Genomic DNA, 27,999 nt, shown 5'->3' on the forward strand with positions numbered 1-27,999 from the left:
CACCATCATCAGCCTCTTCTTACAGAACTACTACTTCTGCGAATGATAATAGCAATTGCAAATACAATTCAGCGTAACCTGAAAATTTCCTACGATCTGAAATCCAGCAGCACTCTTGGATTGGAACTTGGACTGACAACTAGAGAGAGGAAACGGTCCCAGATTGTCGCCTCTGGGAGACAAGCGCTGAGCATGTCTCCCTGGCAGAGCAGACCTCTTGGGACAAAAGGGCAGGGCAGTCAGAACACAGACACCACCAGGGTCATGCCCTGGGCCTCTGGAGGCTCCAGCAGGCTCTAAGAGGATGCTCAGGAGAAAGTGTGCACAGTGACAGAGAGGACTCCCTCCTTGCCCTGTTGCCCTTTTCTGCACAAAGCATGAGCCTGCATGTGACAGGGAGGAATGATTAGAGCCTCCCATGGTGCTATGTCCATCCCAGGAAAGTAGTGCTGAAGTGGGAGTGGGGATATTGGGACTGGAGAAGTGAGGATACTCTTGAAGTCCCCGGCCCTCAACCTCTCCAAAGTGGCCCACATCTGTACAACCCACGGTCCCGGAAGTGCCTCCCGCCACCTCTCCTTGCCCCAGACCTGCCACTGTAGCTGCCAGGACCCACGGCACAGACCCACGGCTTTGCAGGCTCAGGGGCCGGTGTGTGCAGCCCTCTCAAGAGCCATCAATCCGCGTGGGTGGACGGAGGAAGCAGTAACCACCCCTGAAGCGCCCTTTCCCCCCAGCAGCCCCAGCACCCTCAGGAGTGGAGAAAATCTGGGAAAAGGCCTCTTGGCTATGAAGAGGGAGAAGGTAGGGAGGAAAAATAGAATCACCCCATGTCAAGGTGACAGAGACCGAGACCAGGGAGGAGATGTGACTTCCCCAAACTCAATGCCAGTGAGAGGCTGGGCCAGCCTGGAACTCAGGACTCCCTGTCCCCTTTCTCACAATTCCCTAAAAACAACAACTTAAGTCAGAAGGGGGTTCTTCAAAGAGCTGCTCTTTTCCTTGATAAATTTCAGGATGGGAATCAGATGCCAAGACACGTATATAAGAGGAAAGCCCCCATGATGGGACGCCCCACATGGAGGCCACATTATTGGAAGAACCCAGCTTAGCAGGACCAAAACCTCTGTCTCTGCCGAGAAGGAATGTGGGGGATCATAAACAGTTTCTTCCATGGAACAAAGCCTTTCAGTAGCTGCGGCAGCCGGCCAAGTCCCCTCTGAGTCATAGCAGCCACCGCAACCAGGACCCAGGGTCTCCTGCCCCGACCCCAACTTCCCCCTTAGGCTGCAGCTTCACACCTGCTGGACACTAGCAGCCCCAGTGGGACCTTTCTCGGGGCCATTTAAGGCTAGAGAGATTTAAAACTAGACTTACAAGGCTTGGCAGGTAGCAGTCATTTTCGAATGAATGTGTTAGAAAAGGTAAGTCCCGCTTCAAAGAGATCTAACTTACAAAACTGGGTATATAGAGAAAGCTAGTTAAGAGCTCAAGGCACATGGGGCAAGTTTATTCTACTTCATAACCAGATTCACCGCAGGGCTGGGGAGGGTATGGCCGTCATGGGTCTACGCTGGCACATCCAACAGCACCCAGGTCCACACTCCAACCCATGGCCACGGGCATCAGGGAGAGCCCTCTGCATTCACAGCGACCACCTGTTAGTCACGCAGTTGGCAGAGTGGAAGACGGCGCAGCCAGGGTCTCAAATCTACGGGATGTGGGCTTAGGGAAATGGATAGGGGACGGGGCCTATGCTACTGGTTTGAAGGTGGGTTCACGGAAGCAGTGCCTCTGGACTACAGGAGCTATGATTTCCCAGGTCTCCTCTACTGCTTTTCATTTGGCAATAAAAGTATTCAAAAGGTACCATTTGTAGAGAATGTGCTCAGAAGAGATCGTATCAGCCCACCCTCCTGCTGTCCCTCTAGCTTTGCTTCTCAGAAACAAACCTAAATTCAAACACCATTCACTAGTTCACCCTGAGTTTCCTAAACTGTGTAGGCTTCAGTCCCCTCATCTGTAAAATGGGAATAATAATGCTTACAATGCTATTGTAAAAACCAAAGATGACGTTTACAAAGCCCCCATGGCGCCTGCAATGCAGTGGGTCCCCAAATGCTGGAGACCGTTATCATTCTGCAGCTCCTGGGTGTCTGTGTGGGGTGGCTGTGGGAGAGAGAGGAGTTCTGAATGTAGGCAGGAGCTTGTTTTGCACTGTGAAGGAGGCTGCGAAGGAAAGTTTCAGGGGCTGGGCCATTTCAAATGAAGCGCTGTGTTTGGAAAGCAATAAAAAGCGAGAAGCGTAATAAGAGTTGCCGAAACTTCTAGTTCTTAGCATCATCTGAGGGGGAAAGTCTGAGAAAAGTGAACAAGTGAATGTGCTAGGCGTACGCTCTGCTGTGCCTGGGAGCACGTGAGATCATAACAAAGCAAGCAGTCCTTTGTTGCAGACTCACCACGGAGAGGCATAAATCATAGACGTTATTAAAAGAATCATAATCATAGGAAAAAAAACAAGAGACGGACTTGCAACTCATTTAATCCAGCCTTTCATTGTACAGATGCAGAAATGAAGTCTAAAAGGAGAGAGAACCACCTCTCAGTTAGGGGCCGGCCTCTCTCGTCATGTGATGGGAAGTGGCCGTGAGGGTCTGATGGAGGAGACGCTGGCCTGGCTGGCGCTCACTTCTCTGGAAGTTGACCTGCTTCTAAGCCCTGCCTTACTGGAAGGCGCTTCAGAGCACTTTGAGTGTGTTCACAGGGTGAGGATTTTCAATCAGCCCTTTTCCTTTTGCGGTGTTAGTTCCACTGAGTGACTTGTTAAATGCAAAATGCCTGAACTGTGCCATTTCCTCCCCACATGTGCTTGTGCATTCGTATATCCCAGTGTGTTTTTCCATCTCCTGGAATGCAAAACATCTGGAGAAAAGAGAGATTTTTTTTTTTGCCCCTTACATAATTAACAGTCTAGCCAGGTTTGGGGTGTTTCCTGACCTCAGAAATTATTGTGTCTTTTTTTTTTTTTTTTTGGTTGTTAAGACATATGACACAAATTTATTTGCAATCCAATAAAATAGCCCATCCTGCTTTTAGAATATAATTGACAGTAAAAACACTTCTGGAATGTTCATCTTGTAGTTAGGATAATATACTTGAAAGGTTAACTAGCAATTCAAGGCCACGTGTGATTAATGCTCTAGGAACTCATGGGCAAAGATGGCTGCTATTAAATATGGTCCTGAAGGCCTCAGTGGAGCAACTGAGGTCAGAGCTGATCCTGGAAGGATAAGCGATATTACTGCTGTGAACCCCTGAGGGTTCACAGGAAGGGACCAGGACTTACCTTTGGGAGCATCTAAGGGGACCATATCTCTAGGGCTCAGTGATATTCTGCAATTAACACCCATTGAGCTGAACTAACTGATAGCTAGAGATAACAGTGGAGGATTTTCCAGGCAGGGGAAACAACGTGAACAAACCCACGAGGTAGAGATAAGCCTTCTGTGTTAGGGAACCCCAAGAACAGTCCAGCTGCAGGAAGGCTTCCTGTTGGCAAGTTCTGAGAATAACAATGGTCCACGTTGGACAAGCCCACCCATGGAGGCCGAGATAAAGGGAGTCTACGTCAAAGACACAGGATTCAAAGACAAGGAGGAGTTCACAGATTTTTTTTTAACTTAGGGAGAAAATAGTATGAAAATTAACCAGAAATAATGGACAGAAAAGTAAAAGTTGTGGCATTTTAGTTTTGCATTCACCAAGTTGGACATCCTGGGTTCAAATCCCAGCTCTGTCATTTCCTGACTGGGCAGTCTTGAGCTTTATTTCTCCATGCCTCAGTTTTCTTATATGTGACTTAGAAATCGTAACGGGACCTGCCACACAGGGTTATGATGAGAATGAAATGAGAAAATTCACGAGAAGTGCTTAGTTAGTATAATGCCTGGCACACGCTAGGCTCTCAATTATTTCACAGCTAAAGAGAAAGTCACTGGAAGTGAGGAAGGACTTGCCATTTGCCAATTCACTCACATGTTTCACGAGTCCACCATTCCAGCAGGCTACACAGTCCACATTGCATAATTGGTAAATTAAATTATATTTTATCCTCCGTAACTGCCCTACTATATAACTCCTTCACACTCCAGATGTGCAATCTGTTAGGCAGCCAAAAGAGTAAATTCAGTTCTTGTACTGTCTCACCCTTATTCTCACCACCCCAACCAGCTACTGCCAGGACTGAATTGAAAAGAATTACAGAACTTTTCCAAGAAGTCTCAAAATTCAAAGACCCCTTCTTTGCTGGCTCCAAGGATTAGCCTCTACCTGGTGGCATCAGGTTCTAGATCACCGCCTCCCAAGTTGGCAGGAGCACAGTTTAATATGAGCTCAAGCATTGTCTGAAAACTAAAAATTACCTAGGATCTAGCATGTACAACTACCATGATTTCAAATTCTTTTCTGGTTAATACATTATAAACTTATTCTCAAATGTTACTGATTTATAGCAGTGTTTGTCATTATATATTTTCTCAGTCCATAGATGCTAAGTGTGCTGCTACTCCCATGTGAAAGTCTTTTTAATATCTTTTGACATTTTAAAGCAAACTCCCTAAGTGTGTTTGTCAGAGGGAAAAAAACACAGGAATGACAAGAAAAAAGCTATAAATCATCTGTCTTGGGTGATATGGAGCTGTGTACCTAGGTTTGAGGTAATAAATGTCTTAAAAATAATCCAGTGACTGAAGCTATTAAAATAAGCAGAAAGGTGTCAGAAGTGGCCTTTCTGCTTGACTCCAAGATCTTGGCAGAAGTTGTCAATGGCAAGAAAAATCTGAAATAAAAGAAGTTTGCCTCCCTTCTCCTACCCCTCAAAATATGTCAGTACAAAAAATAGAGCTGCCAAATGACCCAGCAATCCCACTCCTAGGCATATATCCAAAGAAAACTCCAATTCAAAAGGATACATGCACCCTAATGTACACAGCAGCACTATTTACAATAGCCAAGACATGGAAGCAACCTAAATGTCCATCAACAGATGAATGGATAAAGAAGATGCGGTGTATATATACACAGTGGAATACTACTCAGCCATAAAAAAGAATGAAATAACGCCATTTGCAGCAACATGGATGGACCTAGAGATTATCATACTAAGTGAAGTAAGACAGACAAAGACAAATACCATATGATATCACTTATATGTGGAATCTAAAATGTGACACAAATAGACTTAATTACAAAACAGAAACAGATTCACAGACATAGAAACAAATTAATGGCTACCAAAGCAGAAGAGGGTGGGGGAGGGATAAATTAGGAGTTTGAGATTAGTAGATAAAAATTAATACATATAAAATAGATAAACAACAAGGTCCTACTGTATGGCACAGGGAACTATATTTGATATCTTATAATAAACCATAACGGATAAGAGTATGAAAAAAGAATGTGTATCTATGTGTGTAACTGAATCACTATGCTGTACACCAGAAACTAACACAATATTGTAAATCAACTATACTTCAATTTAAAAAAAGAAAGAAAGATGTCAGTACACAAAGAGACAGGCTCTCTCCATACACAAATCCCAGAGTTTTTATGCAAAGAGGAGTCAGCCAAGCAAAGTATCAGAATGCAAACGTGAGACACATTCACAGTGCCTCCCCGCGGCTCTTACCTGTCCTGCCGTTCAGAAGAATCGGCTTGCCCTCGAGGTCTCCCCTCATGGGGACAACGGTGATGTTATACTCGGTCCCCGGCTGCAGACCTGGAAACGAGCAGCCAGTGCTGGGTGTGAGTACAGGTTCCAGACTCCCAACCCTCAGCCCTGCTCTTCCAGATTTCTCCTGTGAGGAGGAGGGGCGGGGCTGCGCTTCTTAAGACTGTAATTCATCTGAGGCAGACAAGGAGCCGCAGGACCAGTGGAGGGCAGGGCACCACTGAGGGGCTTTTCAGTCATGGGGGGAGGACCAGAGCAGATGAGATGATGTTGACAGAGCTCCCGTTCCTTCCTCGGGCTGCCAAGCATTATTTCCCAGTTTCATTTACAGCCCAAATGTTTTTCTGTTCCCAAGAATCCTTCACCCTCAAGTCTCTTTCCTTCCCATTGTAATAATTAGCCTGATTTTTTCCCTTTCTTTTCTTTTTCCTTTCTTTGCTTTACTTTACCTTTTTTCTTCTTCTCTTTCTTTCTTTTTGCTTATTTCTCTGTAGCAGCAACTTGAATGACTGTTCCTCATGGCACAAATATTCAGACCATGATAACAAATTGCAGGCAAAGAGCAGCATGTATGAGGCACACACACTATCTGCCACCCCAAACACTGAGCACCCCAGGGTGTCCTCTCAAGACCAAATTCAAGGGGTGGACAGCAGGACAAGGCCCCAGAGGAGGACTTAGCACAGAGCTAAAAAGCCGCAGGCCCCTCACCTGCACCTGCCCTTCCTAAGGCCATGTGCTGAATTCGTGACTGTGTATTACTTTTCTTAAAGAGGGCCCTGAAAACTGTATAAGCTTCAGGTGTCACAAAACACTACCTAGCCCTGCGTGGCCCTGTTTTCTTAGCAGCCTGTCTGATTTCCAGCTCTCCCAGCATGAGCTCAGTCACCTGGGACCAGGAGCTCCCCACCACACGCCTCCTAGCTCAACTGCCCCCGCACACGCACCAAACAAACCAACCCAGTCAACCAATTTCTCAATCTCCCTCTCTCTCTGTCTCTCTGTCTCTCTATCTCTCTCTCACACACACACACACACACACACACACACACACACATACAGTTCTTCCAAAAGGAAAGTCTGTGTGTCATCAAATCCACCCTGAGACACAGACAGGGGCTTCCAGAGGGTTAGCTGACTTGGGAGAACCTTTTGGATGTGTAATGTTACCCAGGAGTGCCAAGATTCAGGAGTCAGGTCTGGGATGCTGGAGCGGAGTCCTCGGGCCCCCACCGTGGGCTCACCTCTGGGAATTCCCAGGGTCAGGGTTCAATGATTCCTGAGGCCCCAGGACCTCCTGTGCACACTTGAGCAGTGCAGATGCTGGCCCCTCTGCACACACTGTCCACAGCTCAGCAACCCCAGCTTTGGCCCTTACCCGTGATGTCGTATCGGCTCTTGGGGTCACTGCTCCTGGGCACGGTGACCTCGGCCACCTCTTGCCCTGTCAGGGGGCCATACCGCAGCTTGTAGTAGTCCACCTCGGTCGGGGGGTTCTCCCACTCCACGTCGAGGGAGTTCTCGGTCTCATCCGTCACCCAGGCAGTGCCAAGCACGGCAAGATCTAGGGCAGGGGGCAGGGCGGGCAGGAGAAAGCAGGTCTGCGACAGGCCGCTGGCTACCAGGTCAGCTCCCTCTCTTGACACAGACAGCAGGCTTCAGCCCCAGGACACAGTCCTTAAAGGGTGTCCGCGAACTGCCAAAGCTGCAAATAACTGCTGGCTTTCACACTGTCGGTGGAGCACAGGCTGTCTTCCAGGGAAGCCTCTTCCCCCCCCCCCCTCAGATGTCACTCAGCCCTCCCTGTCCACACCACCGTGGGCCGAGCCCTGAACCTCACCTCTTAGGCCAGCTGTCCAACCCACTCGGCCAGGGGTCACGCCGCTCCGAACCAAACACTCAGAGCAGCCCCAACCCCAGGATGAGACGCTCCAGGCCCTCCCATGCAGAGTCTGGGAAGTGCATTTCCACTTTTCTGGGGTATAACACCTGGTAATGCAACCAGCTCCTTCCCCAGCCTCCCAAATTACAGCTCCCTCCCCTTCTCTCAAATTCTCCTCTAAGGGGTGAACCTAGGGAAGCCAGAAAGTAGGGGGACTTTAACTTGGTCCTTGTGACTATTCCTTCTGCACCTTCCACCAAATACGAGCACCTCCACCAACTACCTGGTGTCCTCAGCGGCCCGACCTGTCCATCCTGGGAAGGAATGGAGTTACTGTGCACATTTATTCATGGTAAGGCATTAACGGCTAAATGTTCATCCCTCCACTCCAGAAAAACAATGAAAATACAATGACTAAGACAAAGGACTAGATCGCTGATGTGGCTCTGTGGGAAGAACTTTTGGGTGGTGTTGGAGAGGCAACCCAGGTCTCTGGGAGCACTTTGAATTCCAGTAGCCATATTCCAGGCTGATATCGCCTGGCCTCAAGTTTGGAACAGGAAGGACAAGCCCCCAGACTCTCAGCCTCATTCCCTTCCTCATCTTCAGGGCCTTGGTTCTGAAGGTGTCCCCACCCAGGCTCGCTGACCCCTTGTCAAGGACGTAGGGCAGAGGATTTGTGCATCAGGCGAGGGCTGAACTCAGTACTCTCAGGGTCCCTTGGCTCTGAATGTTCCTGATTCCCTCTGTTAGCGATAAAGAGCCTCCCAGAGCCTTTTCTCTGAAGCATTTCCTCCCGTGCGCTGGCTTCCACCTGCCAGCCTCCAGGTTCCTCCCTCAAAGATGAGAATTCCTTGAGGGAACAGGTCAAGAGTTGAGTAATGAAAATGACTCAAGGATTACAGAAGGGGTCCTATATGGCTTGCAAGTGAAGAAGCAGGAACTTAATGAAAATGTTCAAGATTATTATGGGGCTAAGTGTCTCTCAGGCTGAGGCTCCCCTGAGGAGCAAAGCAGAAGGGGTTTCACTTGCATCAGATTAGACAGAAAGACGGTGTCACAGTTGCAGGATTCTACAAGTCCCTCGAGCAAGAAGCCAAGAGGGGTTGTTAAGACTTTCTGAACAGATGTCGCTGCTCTTCCTTGGGAGGCTGTGGGCACTGTCCTGTCTGAAGGCAGAAGAAGCCACAGACAGAAATGGGGAAAGAGAAAAGCAGCCCGGCAGCTGGGAGCCAGGCTGGCCCCCACAGGTCGGCCTCGGTGTTCTGTTACACAGAAACAGCGTCACAGAACATCAGCAGACAAGGCGTTCCGTGGCCATGATAGATTAAGACAAAACAAGACCGTTCCATGATCCTGTCTGAACACAGACACGATCCAAAACATGAACCAAGCACCGTCCACGTCACAAAAACGACTGAGCATCCTCCCTCCCAATATGAGTGGCTGGTCCTTCTCTGCCCATGATAGCCTTACCTCCCTCTAGTCAGCCCTCTTTCTAGGTAAGACTCACTGAGATACCAATCCTAGTTCCTGAACCCCCAGTTCCTGAGCATGTAACCCAAAGCAAACCCCTGCTTCCTTAAGCTTCCCTCAAGTCACCTACTGCAAGCCCAAATTCTGTACCAGTCCTTTCTAACACCGTCTAACTGAGACACCCACGGTCCCCCACGGCAGGTGTGCGTCCACACTGCTCCAGTCACTAAACCTAACTCATTCAACTACAGGGTATTCTGAGGGGTCTTTGGCTGGAGGCATTGACAAAGGCAATCACAAATTGTCCTCCCAGGATGTCCCAGGAAGTCCCCTGTGGCTCTTTCCAACACTGAGCCATCCCTACCCCGCTCTATCCTTACCACCAACAGGACAGGCAGCCTGATGTTTCTGTAAAGACACTGCAAGCCGACAGCCCTTCCACCTGGATCACCCTGGATTTTCCCCAGGAGCTTTGGGCAGCATGGAGGCAGCTCATTGTTGCTGGGTTTTTTGGTTTTTTGTTTTGGTGGAGGGGGCAGGTATTCATTTTACTTATTTATTTGTTAGAGGAGGTACTGGGGATTGAACCCAGGACCTCCTGAACACTAAGCACACACTCTACCACTTGAGCTATACCCTCCCCTACAAAGGCAGCTCATTTTTATCAGCATCTGGAACAGTGCCTGGCACATAGTAAATGCTCAGTAAAATAAGTTACATGAAGGAATGAATCAGCGTCACTCAATTATCCTTCTCCAGACCCTTGAAGATCTAGGTTGCCTCAGGTACTTTCATGAGGAAACAAGAAGTTCTAAAGAGTAAGCAATGCTACTTGTCCTTCCAAACATTTTGGTAGCATTCAGTGGTGCTGTGGAGACTCTGTCCCTCCAGGTCCATCCTCCTTCCTGCTCTGTATCCCAGATTATGACCTTTATGAAATGCCTTAGCCAGGTTCCCAGGCCCTCTAGTTTCCGGCTGTGTCCAGCCAGTGAGAGTCACCATAAGATCAGAGGGCAGGAAAGAGGCTCCTTCACTCCCTCCTGGTGGGGACACAGCGGACTGCCTGCATCCCTCACCAAAGGCACCTCATCAGGCAGCCCTCTCCTAATGGTCTTTCTGGGTCCCGTCCTGTGCCCCTTCAGGCTGGGGTGAATCCCCCGTGGTGCTAGTCCTAGGGTGTTTCATCATCCAGGTCTTATCTATACCTTTGTAAATAACTTCTTCATTCAACTTTCCCCAACCACTCAGTTTGCTCCCTCCCTTTCCTGCTGAAATGAATCTAATTGATACAAGTGGCTTCTGCAGACCCCCACCCATGCCAACTTGGACTTGCTGAATGGCTTCAGAGGCTCAGTGAGGGCCTGGAGATTCAGGTGTACTCCTTGACTGCTTGTGTGTGGGTGCAGGGTCAATCAGACCTTACTAATCTCAGGGACAGACAAGAACCCAGGAGCACCACCCAGTCCAGCAGCCTCTGTCACTGGCTTGGAGGACTCAATAGTCAGGGAGCAGAGAATGGGGAGTGAGAACTAAAACTTGTACCCAGAACCTAGGATTGCAGTAGCTGTGTTTTTCAACCCCAAATCAAGGCAACAGCCTGAGTAGTAGAAGGGTATTTGTGGGGACAATGGAAAATAAGTGTTTAAGACGGGGCCTCTCCTGGGAAACCTGGGGTACCTAGCTGCTTCCTCACCTGTGGTGGCGAGGAGATGCTGTGGGCTGCTAGACACCTCCTTCTTCACGTTGCGCAGGGTGACTATGTACTTGGTTCCAGGCAGCAGGCCGAGGATCTCATAGCTGTGCTGCTCCCTGGGCACCTGGATCTGCTTCACAGAGAACTCCTTCCCCAGTGGGTAGTAGCTGAGGAGGTAGTGGTCCACGTGGCTGGAGGGCTCCCAGCTCACCAGCAGGGAATCCTCCGTGCTCCTGAGCAGCTGCAGGCCCTGGGGGGCGACCACTGCACACAGAACAGGAACAGGCGTGGAGACGGTGAGGAAAGAGCGAGGGGTGGGAATCTACAGCCAATGGGTACCCACTGAGCACCTACTGTATACTTAATACTACAATGGTGGGTTGGAGGATACAGAGCCCATGTAAGGCACCATTGTGGGCCCCCAGAAAGTTATTATCTGGTTAGGAGTTAATACTGACACCCTCCCCAACACACACATCTATTAAATCACGTAAGACCAGCATCAGCAGCGCCTTGGAACGTCTCAGAAATGCAGATTCCTGGGCCCCACGTCAGATCTGCTAAATCAGAACGTCAGGGTGGGATCCAGAAGTCTGTGTGTTAACACGCCTTCCACGGGATTCTGATGCAGGCTACAGGTGGCGTCCCCTGCATGGGACGAAGTGTAACTGGTGGATGAAGGGTGCTGCGGGGACCGCGGGTGCAGGTTAAGGAGAGAGGCGGGCCGAGGCACGTCTGGGCGCTCACCCTGGGTGCAGTCGAGGCCGGTGAAGCCGTCCTCGCAGTAGCACTCGCCCGTGTCGCAGAAGCCGTGGCCGCTGCAGTCGCCGGGGCAGCGCCGCTCGCTGCAGTCCTCCGACATGAAGTCCTCGTGGCACTGGCAGGCGCCGCGCACGCACGCGCCGTGCCCGCTGCAGTTCTCGGGGCAGGCGGGGTAGGCGCAGTCGGCGCCCGCGTACGGCGGGTCGCACGCGCAGCGGCCGGCCTCGCAGCGCCCGTGGCCGCTGCACGCGCCGGGGCACGCGGGCCGCTCGCAGTCGGCGCCCTCCCAGCCCTGCTCGCAGCGGCAGCTGCAGGTCTCCGGGGAGAAGGTCCCGTGGCCGCTGCAGTGGCGGCTCAGACCTGCCGGAGAGAGAGGAAAACCGTGCGGCTGCGGCTGGAGGGCCTGTGACTGGGGAATCTCCTAACCTGGGGACCCTAAGAGCAGGCTGGTGATTTCAGGGTCCTGCACGGCTCTTTCGAGAAAGGTAGGGCCCATGGGGGAGACAAGGGATCCACCCTTTTCAACCTGGACCAGATTGGGACCTGCGAAATCTGTATTTTCAGCATGAAAAGTCACAGGAACTACCCTCCCCCTTCCCTTTTTATCCCAAGCTCTCATGTGAATTCTCCTGGTTTCCTCCCCTGTAAATGGTGCTAATAATTTTTACCTTCCTATGAAGGTGCCTTAAATACTCCAGCCTGGTCATGGGGGTAGCATCTTACAGTAAGGAACAGGGATCGTGGGACAGGCAGGAGAAATCCAGGCTGGGAGGGAGCTTGTCCTATTTGGTTGGAAGGCACTGGACCTAGTCAGGCTGGGTCCTTGGGAAATGAGCCCCAATCAAAGCCTGGAAATACGGACCTGCAGAAGCTATAAAATAGCCCAGGCTCATTACAAGGGTAAGGGGTGGGAAAAGGGATTAACCAGGCTCCCCTCTCTAACCCGGGACAGCAAGAGGCAGTTGGAGGGAGAGTCCGTTTGCCCTGTCTTCACCAGACCCAGCTCCTGCTTCTCAGAACACCCTCTTTCCTTCCCAAAAACTTTTGACATGGAGGCCCCTCTGGGGCAGTTCCACCCTGTTTTATTCATGGTAGCATCCCTAGTGCCTAGTTCTGTGTCTGGCCTATAGAAGGTGCTCTTAATGGTAGCAATTTCTTCAGGCATAAAAATGTATGTCACAGCACCCGCTGGTTATTATTTGGATAGCATGGGCAGTTTATGTTGAAGAAAAAAAAAAGGTGATGAGGGCTCACTATTTGTAAAATCAAATTGTAGTACTTTATTACTAATAAAAGAGTTAACCATTTGCTGAATATTGGGCCAGGACTCTTATATACATCATCTGTAGTTCTCAGAATGAGACTGGTTGATAGAATTATCCTCAGTGGACACTTGAGGAAACTTAAGGAATTTGCCCAAAGTCACACAGCTCAAGAATGGCAGAACCAGGATTTGTACCCATTGTTGTCTAGCTCCAAGGCTGTCAATCTTTCCTCTCTAGACTGTTGCTTTCCCTGACAGTAGAGGTTGGATCTACAGGTAAAACGGTACCTGGAAGCATTCTCACCCAGAAGCATTAACCCTAGAGCCCAGACTCACTTTAAGAATTGCTGGTCCCTCTGTACTCAGCCTTGCAGATAACCCCTGGAGCTAGTGCCAGCGATGACACCCCTTAGAGAGAAGTCGGAGTGAGAAGTGGAGAGCTCATGAAGCTGGCAGAACACCTGGTACATAGAAGGTGCTCGTTCAGTGTTTGTTGATTGAATATCAGATGGTAAACTCACCGGCAGCTCCCAGGCAGCAGTGCTGGGCACTACACCGCTCTTTCACCTCTTCCATTTCTTCCTCCAGCTTCTTCACCCGGGCCAGGAGGTCCTGGATGCTGCCTGCCAGCTCACAGTCCTTCTGTGGTGTCTGCAGGCGGATGTTGTGCCTAAAGATGATGTTCTGTTCCTCAGCGTCCTCCGGGGCCAGGAGCAAGGTCCCATCATCCCTGAGGGATTGAGGGTTGGTTTCCACCTGGACCAGCGCAGACTTGGGCACATCAATCTTGTAGGTGTGGCTGACGGTGACCTGTTGCTCCTTGTCGCTGCAGCCAGGAGACTCAAGAGTGGCTGGGGCCGAGGCCACCAAGAGCACAGAGCCAAACAGGAGCCCCAGGGGGAAGCAGGACATCCCCTGGAGACTCATCCTTGGAGAGACTGGGAGCAGACACTCCAGGAGGCCTGCATCCAGAAAAAAATGCAAGAGAAAGCCATGGAGATTTGCTGAGGGAAATTGGCCTTTTTAATGGATTCTGAGAGTCCACAGGAAGCTGAGAAACGAGCAGAAAGATTTCATCCTCTATCTCCCGAGGATCCGAACTAAATTATTTTTTCTTCCTTCTTCACACGTTGCACATTCCTGCCTCCTGTCTTTGCTGACACTGTTCACACTCCCTGGGAGGCCCTCCTCTTCATTTCTACTTGTGTATTTCACCTGCACTTTAATAGTAACTAAGGGAACAGCTTCTTGTGTTGTGGGTCTACTGCGTGCCAGGCTTTGCTTGCCCTCGTCCCTGATCTATACAACAAGCGTAATATCATGCCCCCCACTAACCACCCCGGCAATACTGGCTGCATATGGAGCCCAGGCTGTCCCAGGCACCGTTTTAAGTGTTCTACGATTATTACTTCTGTTGTCACAACCACCCTTTGTGGAAATACCGTTAACGCCCATTTTAGAGATAGAAAAAGCAAGGCACTGCTGCCTCAAGTGACTTGCCCGCAGGCACACGGCCAAAAGTGGCAGAATTTGAACCCAGGAAGTCTGGCTCCAGGGTCCATGTTGGGCACCAGGACATCATGCTGCCTCGCACAGATAAGGAGGCAGAGGCTTAAGGGACAGAGCATGTTGACCTGGGTACCACGGCCAGGAAGGGCAGAGCCCGTACTCAGACCCCAGGTCAGTGTCCCGCTCCCCACCTCTGCCCGAAAGCCGGCAAAAGAGCAGAATTTCTAATAAAAATGCCTTCTCCACGAAGTCTTCTCTCACACGTCCCTCCCTCCCCGCAAGCTAGAAACTAGTTCTCCTTCTGCGGAGCCATCAGAGAAATGTACTGGTCCCTCTGTGTGTCTCCTGGTGGTTATTCTTAAGTTGTAATTACTCCTCTGTGCAGCTTGTCTCCATGCAAGGTCTCTTAAGGACAGGACCCAAGGCTGATTGCTCTCGGGCTCCCCCAAAGGCAGGAGCACAGAGTCAGCCTCAGATCTTCCCGTGCTCAGGTGGCCTGATTAGCAAGTCAGGCCAGGCCCCCCACGTCCAACCTGGGCCAGAGCAGGCTGTTAGGCTCAGCCACCCTGCCGCCAGCAGGAGATATGGGCCTCCAGCACCATCAGGGTACAGGGGACCCCTCTCCCCTAGTGCCCCCAGCCCCGATCTGGGATGGCACATTCTTGATCACAACGAACTAAGGCAGGGCAGACCGCGGGGCCCTGGTGTGTGCCTCACATTCACTCACAGGCACGCAGTCACCAGGACACTTCTCAGTCGGGCTGTCAGCCAGAAACCAATCCACAGAGCTGCCTCTTGACCATGGGCTTCGGTGACCAACTCAAGACTCATAAGCACTTGTACCAGAGACTGAAGCCTGGAAGCCCAGTCCTTACTGGTGGCTGTGTCCACTCAAGCCCAGGCTTTCCCTCCCCATCATGCGAGGCAGCTACGACACTAAGAGGACAAATGGCACAGGTCCGAGGCTATTTGTCCTGCACTTTACTCTCCTCAGTCATACAGTGGGAATGACAATGCTGGCTTGACTGCATTGTATGTGAAAAGCATTCAGTGCCACGCCAAGCACAGAGTAAGGGCTCAGAAAAGGTTTTGAGGTCTGTTTTGGTTTTGATTAACCACTGAGTATGACTTCCTTCTCTCATCTTTTTGTATTGGGAAGGGTGATATCAGTACTGAAAAGCACATACAACATAAATTGTATGATGAATTGTTATAAAGACAATAGCCACGGACCCACCACCTAGGTTAAAAACTAGAATATTGTGGATGGGGAGGGTATTCTACTTAGTGAAATAAGTCAGACAGAGGAAGAAAAATACTGTGTGTTTTCACTTATATGTGGAATATAGCAAATAAAACAAACAAATACAACAGAACAGAAGCATATGCACAGATACAGAGAATAAACTAGTGGTTACCAGAGGGGAGGGGGTGGGGGAAGGGGCAAAACAGGTGAAGTGGATCAAGAGGTACATATAATTAGATATAAAATAAGTCACAAAGATAAAATGTACAGCAGATGAATGTAGTCAATATTTTATAATAACTTTGGATGGAGTATAATCTATAAAAATATCAAATTACTATGTTGTACACCTGAAATAAATGTAATATTGTAAGGCAACTATGCTTCAATTAAAAGTTTTTTAAAAAGGGCTAGAATATTACCAGCATCCTGGAGGTCCCCCACCTGCCCCCACCGGATGCAGCCTCCTCTCCTAACCAGTAGCTGAAGTCAGCGGAATGCCATCAAGAGAACTGACCTGGGCAGATAACTCTGTTGGTCCGAAAAGGAAGAAAACTTCCTAGTCATTAAACCAAATTCTAACTCTGTGTAAAAATTTTAATACTTAATAGTCATCATTTATTTAGTATCAGGAAGCAGAGGAAATAGAGGCTGAAGGGCCCTGGCAGAATTATTGTTAAAAATAACAACAGTAACATAACAATAATATTAAGTGTTATGTGTCAAGTTGCTGCTACGTGTGAGGTTTTGGCCACGTGCATGAATCCTCCTAGCTGCTCTGTAAGGTTCGCTACTACTGTCCTCACCCCCGTGAGGAACCAGGTGTTGAAAGTAACCTCACTTACCAGGAGTTGCTCACCTAGCAAGTGGCACAGGCAGGATTCTAACTGAGGTGCATCTGACTGCAGGCCTGTGCTTGTTCTGCACTGATTCAGCATTCTGATGCAAGTAACAACTCAGTTCAGTGTGTACCTATTTCTATGCAATCTCCTCCTTTGGGCAGATGTCCTGTATATTGGACCCAAAGGTCATACCATCCCTGTGAACAGCACCACAGGAAAATTCTTCATGTTCCCCGTTTGCCCCACTCACTCCTTCTTGGTTCTTCCCAAAGCATGTATTACTAATAAGAGCAATAACAATAGGGCACCTTTTCTGAGCGCTTACTACGTCCCAGGAGCTGGGCCCGACACCTTGCAGAGGTAATGGAATGGTCGGTGAGACATTTCTTGCTGTCAGGTGATTTGGACAGTGGGTGATAAATGCCCACACATTTTAAGGAAAGCTGCTTTACTGGAGATTTTCTGGGGGTGGGAAGTTGGGGTGAATAGGAAGTGGAAGGTAAGAGACCAGTGCCTGCCCCTTGCCTGGAGGAACTCAGAGATGAGAGTTTGCCTGGAACATGCTGCACAGCAGATACTGGAGGGAGGGCTCGGTGGGAGGGGCTTGTACCCCAGACTTTGGGGAGACAATATGTAGTAAGTCCTGCCATAGGTCGTCTATACCACAGAAACAAGGCAGCTGAGTTGAGGAGCAGCCCCACAGCTCTGCCCAGTGGGCAAATTACCGGAGACGGTGCCCAGAGGGTAGAATGGGGGCTGTCTGCAGAACCTACAAAAGGTTCCCACAAAAGGGGGCGAGTGGAGCCAGCACTGGGAGCAGCTGCCCTAAGGAGGGCATCTGATAACCGGAGGGAATTACTGCGACAGCCCCTGCTAAAGAAAACTTTCTTTTTCTTTCTCTTCTGCCACTCCTCCCTGCCTCCATCAGCAACCTGGGGAAGCCAGAAAGGGTTGAGCAAGTTGGGGTGGAGGATGGAGGAAGAGACACCAGTCCAACCACAGTCCCCTGCCCTCCCGCTCATCTGCGGATTTTGCATCGGCCTGAACTGGGTGGCCTGGATGGGAGACAGGCTCTGATACTGGGAATGGACCTGCCTTTCACAAAAGGGTTCTCTTCCAACCCTAAAAGTGACCAGAAAAGCTCTGCAATCCACTTGAGATTTTTGTCAGAGGACGGGGGAGGTGAGGAACCCCAGGAGAGTGAGTTGGAAGGCAGGTGTAGGATAAAAATTACGGTATTTCACAATCACTGCTTCAAAAGTTCAGCCCAGTGATAAAACAGTCACACATATTCTCTGCTTACTTCCTAGGATGGAAACTGAGGCTCAGAAGCAACAAGCAGCGTGTCCCTGATTGTGCATGAGAGGGCAAGGTTGCAGATTGGAACTCAGGTGCATGGTGACCACTAACTGAGCCATTAACCCCTGGGTGCTCTGCCATCCCCAGTAACCACACAGATGCATCTGAAAAGCCCTGCTATGCACCAGCAGCACCTGAGTTTCCACTGTCCAAAACCCCTTCCAGGAAACAAGAGACCTAAACCAGCGGGGTCCAGACCTCTCTGCCAGCTGCTGCCATCCAACTCCCACCCCCCAGCCCACAGCTCACTACTCTCCAAGACATAAACTGAGTACAGATGGTTTTCTGAAGTTCTGAACGAATGCAAAAGAAAAAAAAAAAAAAGCCATGGATTCATGCCATAAACCGCAGCAAGGCTGTGCACAGCCCAGTCTCACAGTGTTTGTTTTTGAAGCCTGGAATAGGAGAAACCCCAGAGGCCCTTGTAGGAGTGTTCGCTGTCACTCATCCTTCTAATTTGTAGCAAGATGTCCTCACTAATTACACCATCTCGGATGCCACGCGTTGAGCTCAGATTTTCCTGGGCAGGGTGATTGCTCAAAAGAAGGTGAGAGCAGGGGAAGTCCTCCACCTAGCACTGCTGTCAAGGGTGATGAGCAGGAGGAAGAGCCTCTGGCTCTCTCTCTGACACGTGGCAGGAGGACCAGTGTAAGGAAGGGGTGACCTCACCATCTCTTTTATGCACAGTGAGCGCAGGCCGAGCGCCACAAGGATGGGGAGGGGCTGGTGAGGGCAGCAAATGCAGGCTAACAAGTTTCTGAATGGGGATGGCTAATCTGACCCCTCACGGAAAGAGGGGTCAATGCTGTAGGAATGTGTCAGGCAAAGGGGGCTTGCATGCCAGGAATATGCGTGCAGGAAAGCAGACAGCCCCAAGAATCAGTCTCACCAACGGAACATGTCTTGAATTCTGGCTGCAGGAGGGGTGGTGGGTGGTGTGGGGAGATGGGGGGCAGAGGCACATGAACACTCAGGAGGAATGCTGCCTGGCAGTACTTTTTCGAGAAAGGCTTTTCGAGGTGTATACCGCTGCCCATGACCTGGATGGATGGCTGCCCTGGTTCGGCCCTGAGGGGCACACTGTAGACGCAGGGCTCTACATTTGTGCCCGATTTCATTGTCTCACGCCTACCCCTGTGGCTTTAATTTCCAGCCAAACACTGACAGCTCCCAAATCTGTATCTGAATTCCTAGCCTAAACATCCCTGTAAGCTCAGGGATAGTGTGGCCATGACTGTGTTGATCCCCTCTGTATCCACAGCCCAGTTCTGGCCAAAGTAGTATTTTGTGTATTAAGTAATAATAGGGACTGGTGGTTTTGCATATGTGTTTATTAGATGATGGGTACTGTGCCAAACACTTCATAAACATTATTTTCATTTAATTGTCAAAATCCTAGGAGTCAATTGATATTCATTGTTACCGGTGCTCAGAGAGGTTAAATAACTTGTCTAAGGACACACAGCTAATAAGCAGCAAAGCTGGGATCAAATACCAGGTCTATCCATTCTCCATATCTGTGTTCTTCATCTCTCTCTGCTGTGTGTACTGCCTCAAATGAAAAAATCCAATGAGAAGATTACCACATGTGAAAAAGAGACCAAATGTCTTCCTTCCTGTCATATTTAAGAGAGGGATTCTTTTGAAAAAAAGAAACCCAAGGCATACTGGGTGCTCAGTAGAACATTAATTGCTTAATAACTAAATCCTATGCCAGTACTTTCTCTGAGCAGTACCAAGGATGACCCCCCTGGGAAGATAAATTTGTCTCATAGGGAAGTTAAATTCTGGTCACTTCTCATGAGAGGCTGGAAAATTCCCTTCCTAGGAAACGCAAAGCAGACCAAGACTTCTGTCTGTAGGGGCAGATATCAACCAAGTCTTGGCCAGAGGAGAAGGATGGACTCTGATCCCAGATGGTCCTCCCCAGTCCTAGGCTGATGGTCTCCACGCAACCTCATTTCTCCAAAGAAGGGCACACACCCTGGTCAGGGATAAAATATGCTACTTACATCAAAGAGATTGGCAACCAATTTCTTAGCCACCATCACAGATCTTTCTACTTAAATTTAGGGCTTTCTCTGTTTCCCTGATTACCTCATCTTGCCCTTATAGTTAACCACAAGCAAATAAGAGTGCTGCTTTGGGTTTTAGAAAAACTGTATTATCTTGGATTTCCAGTGGAATCACTTAAAATAATATTCTGTCCCCAAATGACAGGATGGACATCACTGAGCTATGAAGGAAAGTGATGGAGATGGGTAGCCAGGGGTGCATGTCACAAATGTCACCTTCCCCAAACTCTCTAGGACATACTCTGCCAGCGATCTACAACCTGGGCCCTGGGTAACTCCAGGGTCTTTTGACCCAAATACTCAGCCTAAGAGAGCGAGTTTGTGTGCAACTGAGGAATTGCTCTGGCTCAGCTCATCCTGGACTGGAGACCCTAAGCAACAGATTTCGCCTCTGTATCTCTTCCTCCTTCAGTTTGCAAGTGCACATCATGCACCAGGCAGTACTGTTTCTGTTGGGTCAAACTCCAGACAAACCAAGTATATATGAACATTTTTATTTCCAGTCTTTGTGACCTTGAACTCTGCACAGACATTCTCTATAGGACGCAGAACTAGCTAGGTGTGAATGAGAATGAAAAATTCATTGTACGTGGTAAGACTTAATATGGTCACATTCCAGGCATATAACTGCACACCACCCCACCTCTTCTAGTTCAGTGGAATACACCAAGAGGGTGCCCCATAAATCCTGTGGACACCTCACACTGCTGTGTAACACCCCTTCTCCCAAAGAACTCTTTCCATCAAGTCTGCCTATGCACCATAGGCTGGAAAAGATGGAGGATGGTTGCTCTGACCCAGCCTCAGGGCTCGATCGCTTTTTCATGGGTGGCCACAGGTTTGTGTGATTATTTTGTTCTATCAACCAAATTGCAATCCAGGTTGTAAAGGCTCAAATGGGTTATGAGAATGGTGGCTACCATTTTCTAAGTATTGATTGTGTGCCAGCCTCTGTGCTAAGCACTTTTAGATGTTCTTCCTGAACATCAGGCAAAGATGTTCATCTGTCCCACAGGAAGGAATCCCTTTCTCACAAAAAGACCTTCCTTTTGCTTTCATGGGAAGGCACAGGCTCATGCATGAGGAGAAGATAAAATGGACACAAAGGCATAGACTCAGGGACCTCGAACCACATCAGACCAAGCACCCAGTCTCCAGAATGACCAAGTATTACCTCATATACAATTAGCCTTCCTCCCCAGGGGCGTGAGGGGGGTCTGATGACAAACTCTACTTCAACCGAATGATAAAGAAGAGGGGCACACGATGAAAAAGTTGGAATTCCTTTCTTTAGTTTAACATGCAGGTCTCCACATATTGAAGCAATGTTAAAGTCCCAGCCTGCTGTCAAAGAGGAGAGGCTTTCCCTTATTAATTTCCGAGGACTTGTACCACTCCACCCATACTCTCTGGGTCTCTCTTTGAAACCAACAGCACGCATTTCGATGATGGCTGGTTGGCATTAGCAGTGAGTCTGCTGTGGTGAAAGCTGGCAAAGCCCCTGCCTGTCCAGGGATCGGGCTTGAGATCTTAGCATCGTCAGTTCCCAGACTGGTGGCTCCAGATACTGCCACAGAACCTAAACCGTGACCTCATGTCTGTATCCAGACCCTACAGGAGCCAAGGCTCTGGAATGAGCAGCGGGGGGACAAGAGTTTCCACTGCGTCTGGGCACGGTTTCCTCAGGCATCTTCTTGGGAACAGACCTCAGTCTACCCTTCATTTCAAACCACAGAACGGGGCTGCAATGGAAACCAGAAGCCACATGATGATTTGAAGTCATGCTGTCCTATTTTCCCTCCTCCAGGAGTCAGCTGCAGCCCACAAACTTGGGGACACAGGAGGATTCAAAATTGCATAAAAGAATGTCAGGTGTTTTTCTTTCCCCAACTTCTTCCCTGGGAAAGGGATGCTAGAGCACGCTTTCCTTCCTGAGTGCCTTCTCCCAACATCACCACCTTGACTCTGAGCCTCCAACAAATGCCCAAACGCCAAAAATCATGGATTTTTTCCACGTAGATCCTGTGCGCTGCCAGCCACCAATCTACAGTCCTGACTGAGCAAATGTCACTTGATACCCTTGTGATACTTTGGCTTCTTCAAGAACCAGTGGACTTTAAGCCCTGTGGTTAACCTATGTCCAGATGTGGGCAGTTTCTCATTTTTATGTTAGGACATGTTCTTTTTTTAATGCTTACATAAGCAACTCAAGTTTTGTGCTTTCAAGCGACTGTTCTCATTTGTTCTATCTCTTTCCTTCCCCCAGCTCTCTCCCAAACACAAAAATGTACGAATAGATGAATAAATTTAAAAGACCTCCAAAAACTAGTCCACCAACATCATTTCTTTAAACGTTTCAAAATGTTTTCTTTGCAGCACTGTGAGGGTAATAGCATGGGCATTTTGGGAAAAGAAGTTGTCCCCTTACAAATAAGAATCAAAACCTGTGAAACGAAATGTTTGAATAAACTTCAAAGCTCTTCCAGCACATCAACAAGCATCATCTTAATTGGTATATACGAAACCCAGAAAAGGGAAACGTTAGAATAGTTTCCTGATCACAACTAAAATAAAAGTTCCATTTTCGAATTTTTTAAAAGTGAGATACAAGAGATAAATTATCCTCCAAAAAGAGGCTTTTGGCATAGTAAAGAAGCCAACAAAGAAATAAAGATGAAAAGACTATGCTAGACTTATAAGAAACATCTTATATAAAAATCTATTACTCCAGGTAGAAATTTCCCTACAACACAGACGCATTTGGCCAGGTAAGGAGACGGTAGTTAGTCCAGTTGTTGGAAGCAAGTATCCTACTGGCTTAGGACATGTTGCTTGGTTCCTGGGAAGTAGTTCCTAATTGAGTTTTCACTCCTCATGGAGGTGACAGAAGACTGGTTACACTGCCTGCATGCTCAGGCTCCGGAAAACTGAGGCACTGGAGTTCGTTCCCACCTGGTCACCTCCCTCCCTCCCGTGGGTAAAACCCTCAGACACTGGCACCCTTACCTTGGAGGCTGCAGGGCACCACTTCCAACACTTCTCCCACCCGAGAGCCAGGCCCCTTGGGCTGCAGACCTTGGTGCTGACTCGTCTCCTCAGCTTCCCTCCCTGGGTTTAAGTCCCATCCAGACCAGGGGAGGAGCCGAGAGGGACTTTTGGGTGTTCCCCTGTCTTCTCGGCAAAGATTCAGTTAAGAGATAATGAGCAACTCTTTCTTATTCTAACTAGGAAAGGAAAAAATACATCTATCCGTTTCCCTCTTCGTTTTTACTTTGATTACACAGCAGCTAAAAATACTAGAAGCTGTTTCCATTTAAGTAGATCCAGAATAAGATTATGAAAAGAGTGTGCATGTCTCCTGGCCAAGAACTGGGTCTCGGGGTTTCAAAGTGTGTTCATAAAATCTCTTTCTCTTTTTCCTGTTCCAGGCACTCTGGGATTTATTGCCTACCACTTTTAAAATAGGAAAAGACCTTTAACACAGAAAGAAATGAGCAGAGAACCTCGGGGACAGAGCCTCCTGTGACTCCCCTACCTCCCCCCTCCATCCGCTCACAGGTGTGAGTGGCGGGGCTCTGAGGACACCTGAGAGCAAGAGGAGACCCAGGGATTCCATTCCACAGCCCAGTCTGACCCCACTCCTTCCCAGAGGCCTCCCACACACCAGCTACAGAAGACCCCCATCACCAGGAAAGCATAGCGGTGCCTTTTCATGCCACTCTTCCTCTTTTGCCATCAGATGGCCAGACCTTTACCCCTTCTGTGAACCAGAGCTATTCCAATAGGTCACGGCCCACCCCTCCTGCTCTTGCTACCCTCACCCGTCTCCTGCCCTGCCTGCGGGAGATTCTGGACTGCAGATCTACAACATAATGGGGGGGGGGGGAGCCCACATGTTTTCAGTTCACCTCTGGAAACATCAGAGGTTGTCAGCAGGAGAGAAGGAGGAGAGACAGGCCAGAAGAGATGGAGAATCAAGGAATTGCCCCCAAAATTGTGAGGGTGTGTCCAGAGCCAGGTTGCCTGTATCTGAAGCTTGTGTCTGCTACTTGCAAATGATCTCTGACTTCACCTCTTCCATTTATTCATCTCTAAAAGAGAAATAGTACAGTTATGGTGAGGATTAAATGAGTTGATACATGTAAAGAATTTTGACTAGTCCCGGGGACACAGTGAAGGTTCAACAAATGTTGGCTTCCATTACTATTGCAAGCATTATTATTATCATCATTATTTTTTTCTTCTTATATGTCCCATCAAATAGTCTTTGATAATTTCCCTCAATCAAGATGGGTTCATAATTCTCTGTCCTTTGCTCACAACTTCAAACAGTCCTGCTATTTGCCCCTGGAATCAGGGCCAGCTATAAGCAGAGGTGACCACTGTGGAGTGAATCAGGGGTCATCAGAAAGTCCCCCAGACCCCAAATATTTCTCTTCTCCCTTGGACCTCTTTTCTCTGCTTTTTAAATAGGAAAGACTCACCTAGAGGCCCCTAGGATCCTGCTGTATCCTTAAGTTGCTCTCCTATTCTTAATTTCCTTTCAACAATTCTCCCCAAATGAGTGGTCTTTGAAACTCTCTCCATTACCGCATCTTCCGTGCCCTAAATGGGTATAACTAAACCAGTGCAGCTGGTTCCTACGAGGCCGCCCTCCTCCAGCCTGGATCAGTCAGATGCAGGACATGTCACGATCACAAGGAGCCCCACGCACGCACAGTGCAGTCACTCAGCAAGACAAAAGGTGATTTCCCTCTGACGTAACAGTAGAAGAAGGCTGCCCAGGGCTGGTAGGTAGGGCCATGCCACCGTCCATAGACACAGCCACCACTCTCTAGGGCCATCTCCCAGCCAGTGGGAAGGGTAAAGGAATGAGGGCAGAGAAGAGTTCAAGCCCATTCCTCAAGCACATAAGAACAGCGCCTTTTACTTTATAGTCATTTCAGACTTGCAGAAAAATTGCAAAAATATTACAAAGAATTCCCATATAACCTTCACCCACATTCTCCAAAGGTTAACGTTCTACCACACTTGCTTTATCATTCATCCTCTCTCTATTTTTCCTGAAAACATTGGCATGATTTACCTCTTTACCCTTTACCTCTAAATAACTTCACTGTGTAACGTTTCTCCAAACAAGGACACGCTTTTATACAACAAGCTCAATACAATGATCAAAATGAGGAAAGTAACACAGACATAATACTGCAGCCTCATTGACAGACTGTATTCAAATTCCATCAGTTATCTCTCTGATGTTCTTTATAGCAAGAGAAATAAATTTTTACTGACCCAGGATCTGATCCAGGATAACTTAATTACATTTTGTTGTCTTGTCTCTTGAGTCTCCTTTACCCTGAAATGGTTCTTCTGTCTTTCTTTGTCGTCGTTCATGACCTTGACAGTTTTGAATAGTGGAGGTCAGCTGGTTTGCAGAATGCCCTCAGTTTGGGTTTGTCTGATGTTTCTTCACAACTAGGTCTAGGCTGCTTTTCAGGCGAGAATACTGCAGAAGGAGTGTATCCTCTGTGCATCTTGTCCGGAGACACTCGATAATCCTCTGCCCCAATGTTGGTGACGTTAAGGTGGTGTCTGCTAAGTTCCTCCACCAGAAATACTTGCCCCCTTTGTAATTAATAAGTGTCTTGTGGGAAGATATTTAGACACCACGTAAATATACTGCTTCGTAGTCACCCACTGGTTTTAGCACCCATTGTTGATTCTGGCCTGAAACAGCTACACAGATGGACAGCTTGATCTCTGCCATGGAGATCAACCATACATCGTTGGTAAGTGCTCCTCCCCCTGGATCATAAAATCACACCATGTCACTCATCTGCCTGAATCCTTCAGAAGCTCTCATTACTTACAGGATCAAGCTTCTGAAGTTCTGTGTAATTGCCTCATCACACCCCTTCCTATATACTCCTGCATCCAAACTCATCTCCCACTGTTTGCAGATACAATGGTCAGCTCTGACCACTCAGCCTCCTCCCAGGCCCTGGTCCGCATGCTGCTCCTCCTCCTTCCGTCATGACAGACTTATTCCTCAAGATGCCCAAAGACTGAGCAAATTCCCTGGACATATCAGGCCTAATCCACGGTGGCAGGCACTGTTCTGTCTGCCTCCTCAGCAGCCTTGCCCTTGCTCCTTCCCAAGAGAATCTGATGTTTTACTTAGAGATCCACTCACCTCCTCCTGACTTGGGGCTTTAGGGACATCTGGGCTCCTTCCCTGCTCCAGGAGGTGGGTCCTGACTGATCTGAGCCAGGATAATCCCATTGTCCTTGACACTCACTGAGTCAGACAAGAACAAGCAACGCATTTGGGATCAGTGCAATGTAAGGAGAGGCTGCTGGCACAGCTTCAAGGAAAATGTTCCTTCACTCAGAAAATAAATAAGCAAACCAAAAAGGAGACAGACATTGTCACATCTTTATATAACACCTGTGTCAGACACCTTGCAGCCAAACTTAAGAGGTTCTAGCCAAAGACATGGAAAACGTATCAGGGATGGCCAAGCAGAAGAAGGAAGGGATCTGGGCTTCTTCTGACCTTCCTAAGCTGCTGAATTAACTGCCCCTCAAGTTTTTCAGAACTTCCTCAAGTCAGGATTTTGTTTCTTAGAGCTGAAAGCATTCTAAAGGATTCCACATTGCTCAGCTAATTACTTGGCGGCAAAGTGATTTATTGACATTCTGCTGAGAACAGAGAGAGAGAGAAAGATGCAGGGAATTCCAGGAAGAAACTGTCACACCCAGGGACAGGTCATAACTTGGAGATGGGGGCAAGGGAGGGCCAGTTTCCAAAGCTTTCTGTTCTTTTAGCTGCATTGTGTTGCCTTTAGGTTGGGAGTCCATGGTGGGTTCTAAACGGCCATGGATTCTTTGCAGCCGTTCTCTGCAGAAGGCTGAGTCTGTTTCCCCCACTGCTTGAACTTGGCCTATCTTTGTGATTTCCTTTGGCCAATAGACTGTGGCTAAGTGACACTGTGAATCTGAGCTTGGACTTCCAGTGGGCTCGTAGCAACTGCTTTCACCCTCTTGGAAGACAAGTGCCATCTGAGGACGAAAAATCGAGGAGAAAGAGACCTCAGCGTCCTAGCTGAGGCCACAGACATATGAATGAGCCCAGCCAGTACTATGTGAGCCATCCCAGCCCCGTCTACCCCAAAATGCCAACCCGCAGAATGATGAGCAAATAAGCAATTATTTCAAGTCGCCGTATTTTGGAGAGGTTTGCTATGCGACAATGGAAAAATCATACAGAGCCTATACTCAAACTAGGGGAGTAATTTCACTTGAAACTAATTTCAACCCATTATTTCGTCCAACTGGTATAACCTATTCCAGAGCAACCTGGAAAAAAACAAAGTTGGTTCGACCAACATGTTATTATATCATTTTCTTTTATTTGAGAAAAATGTAGGAAAAAGCATTCTAACTACAGCTGTGTCCAACTTTATTTGTCCTAAGAAATCACCCAAAACCCAACAGACCAAGGCGCTGGCTTTGAGGGAGCCTGAAGCAGTTGTGTCTAGTTTGGAAAGCTGGAGCTGGTTCCAGCTGGTTTGAGTCTGTCTGAGCTGGTCTGGAAGACATGTCTTAGCATCTTTAATTAGGATTCTGCTAAATCTAAAAAGGAACCGAAACCAACCCTGAATATATCTCCACTGTCAAGATCTCATCTCAGCTCACTCATTCACTCGCTCTCTGCTATAAATTATATCTATTCTGCACCCATAGGAACACCTTCCCTTTGTGGTAGATTCTGAATTCAAACCTCTAGTAGTGTTTACAGAGATGTGCCATCTTTGACTTTAAATGTGCAAATGTTTGCAAAAATAGACAACAGAATATGGTATTCAGCAAACAGGAAGGTTTATTACTGCCTTCAAGACAATGAAAGACCTTGATTCTTCTTCCATCAATATTTCTTTATTTTTTCTGCATGTTCTAGTTAGTGTAATAAGTTACTTTTATAATGAAAACAGCAATGATATCTACAAAATAGTGATCTATGGGCAAGTGATGCATGAAGAGCCTCTTAGAGACCGAACTGCCATTCCCTACAAGGTTATGTAGCCATCACCATTATTTACTCTGAGAACATTTTCTTCAACCCCAAAACAGACCCCACACCCATTAATAGTCACTTTTCAT

The 27,999-nt window shown here is 48.3% G+C and overlaps 1 protein-coding gene across 4 annotated transcripts in view; it reads right to left on the reverse strand.

The window, feature by feature from the left end:
- Nucleotides 1-22,929, reverse strand: part of TNN (tenascin N) — a 59,242-nt gene extending 36,313 nt beyond the window's left edge. For all 4 annotated transcript variants that reach the window (XM_032463687.1, XM_032463688.1, XM_032463686.1 and 1 more), the window contains exons 1-6: nucleotides 22,843-22,929; nucleotides 13,327-13,767; nucleotides 11,527-11,901; nucleotides 10,780-11,043; nucleotides 7,107-7,292; nucleotides 5,687-5,776 (exon numbers count right to left, since the gene is read on the reverse strand). In XM_032463687.1, the coding sequence (XP_032319578.1) occupies nucleotides 5,687-5,776; nucleotides 7,107-7,292; nucleotides 10,780-11,043; nucleotides 11,527-11,901; nucleotides 13,327-13,732 (1,321 nt within the window). In that variant the 5' untranslated portion in view covers nucleotides 13,733-13,767; nucleotides 22,843-22,929. The remainder of the gene's footprint in view (nucleotides 1-5,686; nucleotides 5,777-7,106; nucleotides 7,293-10,779; nucleotides 11,044-11,526; nucleotides 11,902-13,326; nucleotides 13,768-22,842) is intronic.
- Between the last annotated feature and the right edge of the window lie 5,070 nt (nucleotides 22,930-27,999).

The sequence above is a fragment of the Camelus ferus genome, chromosome 21 (assembly GCF_009834535.1).
Source record: "Camelus ferus isolate YT-003-E chromosome 21, BCGSAC_Cfer_1.0, whole genome shotgun sequence".
NCBI classification, from domain to species: Eukaryota; Metazoa; Chordata; class Mammalia; order Artiodactyla; family Camelidae; genus Camelus; species Camelus ferus.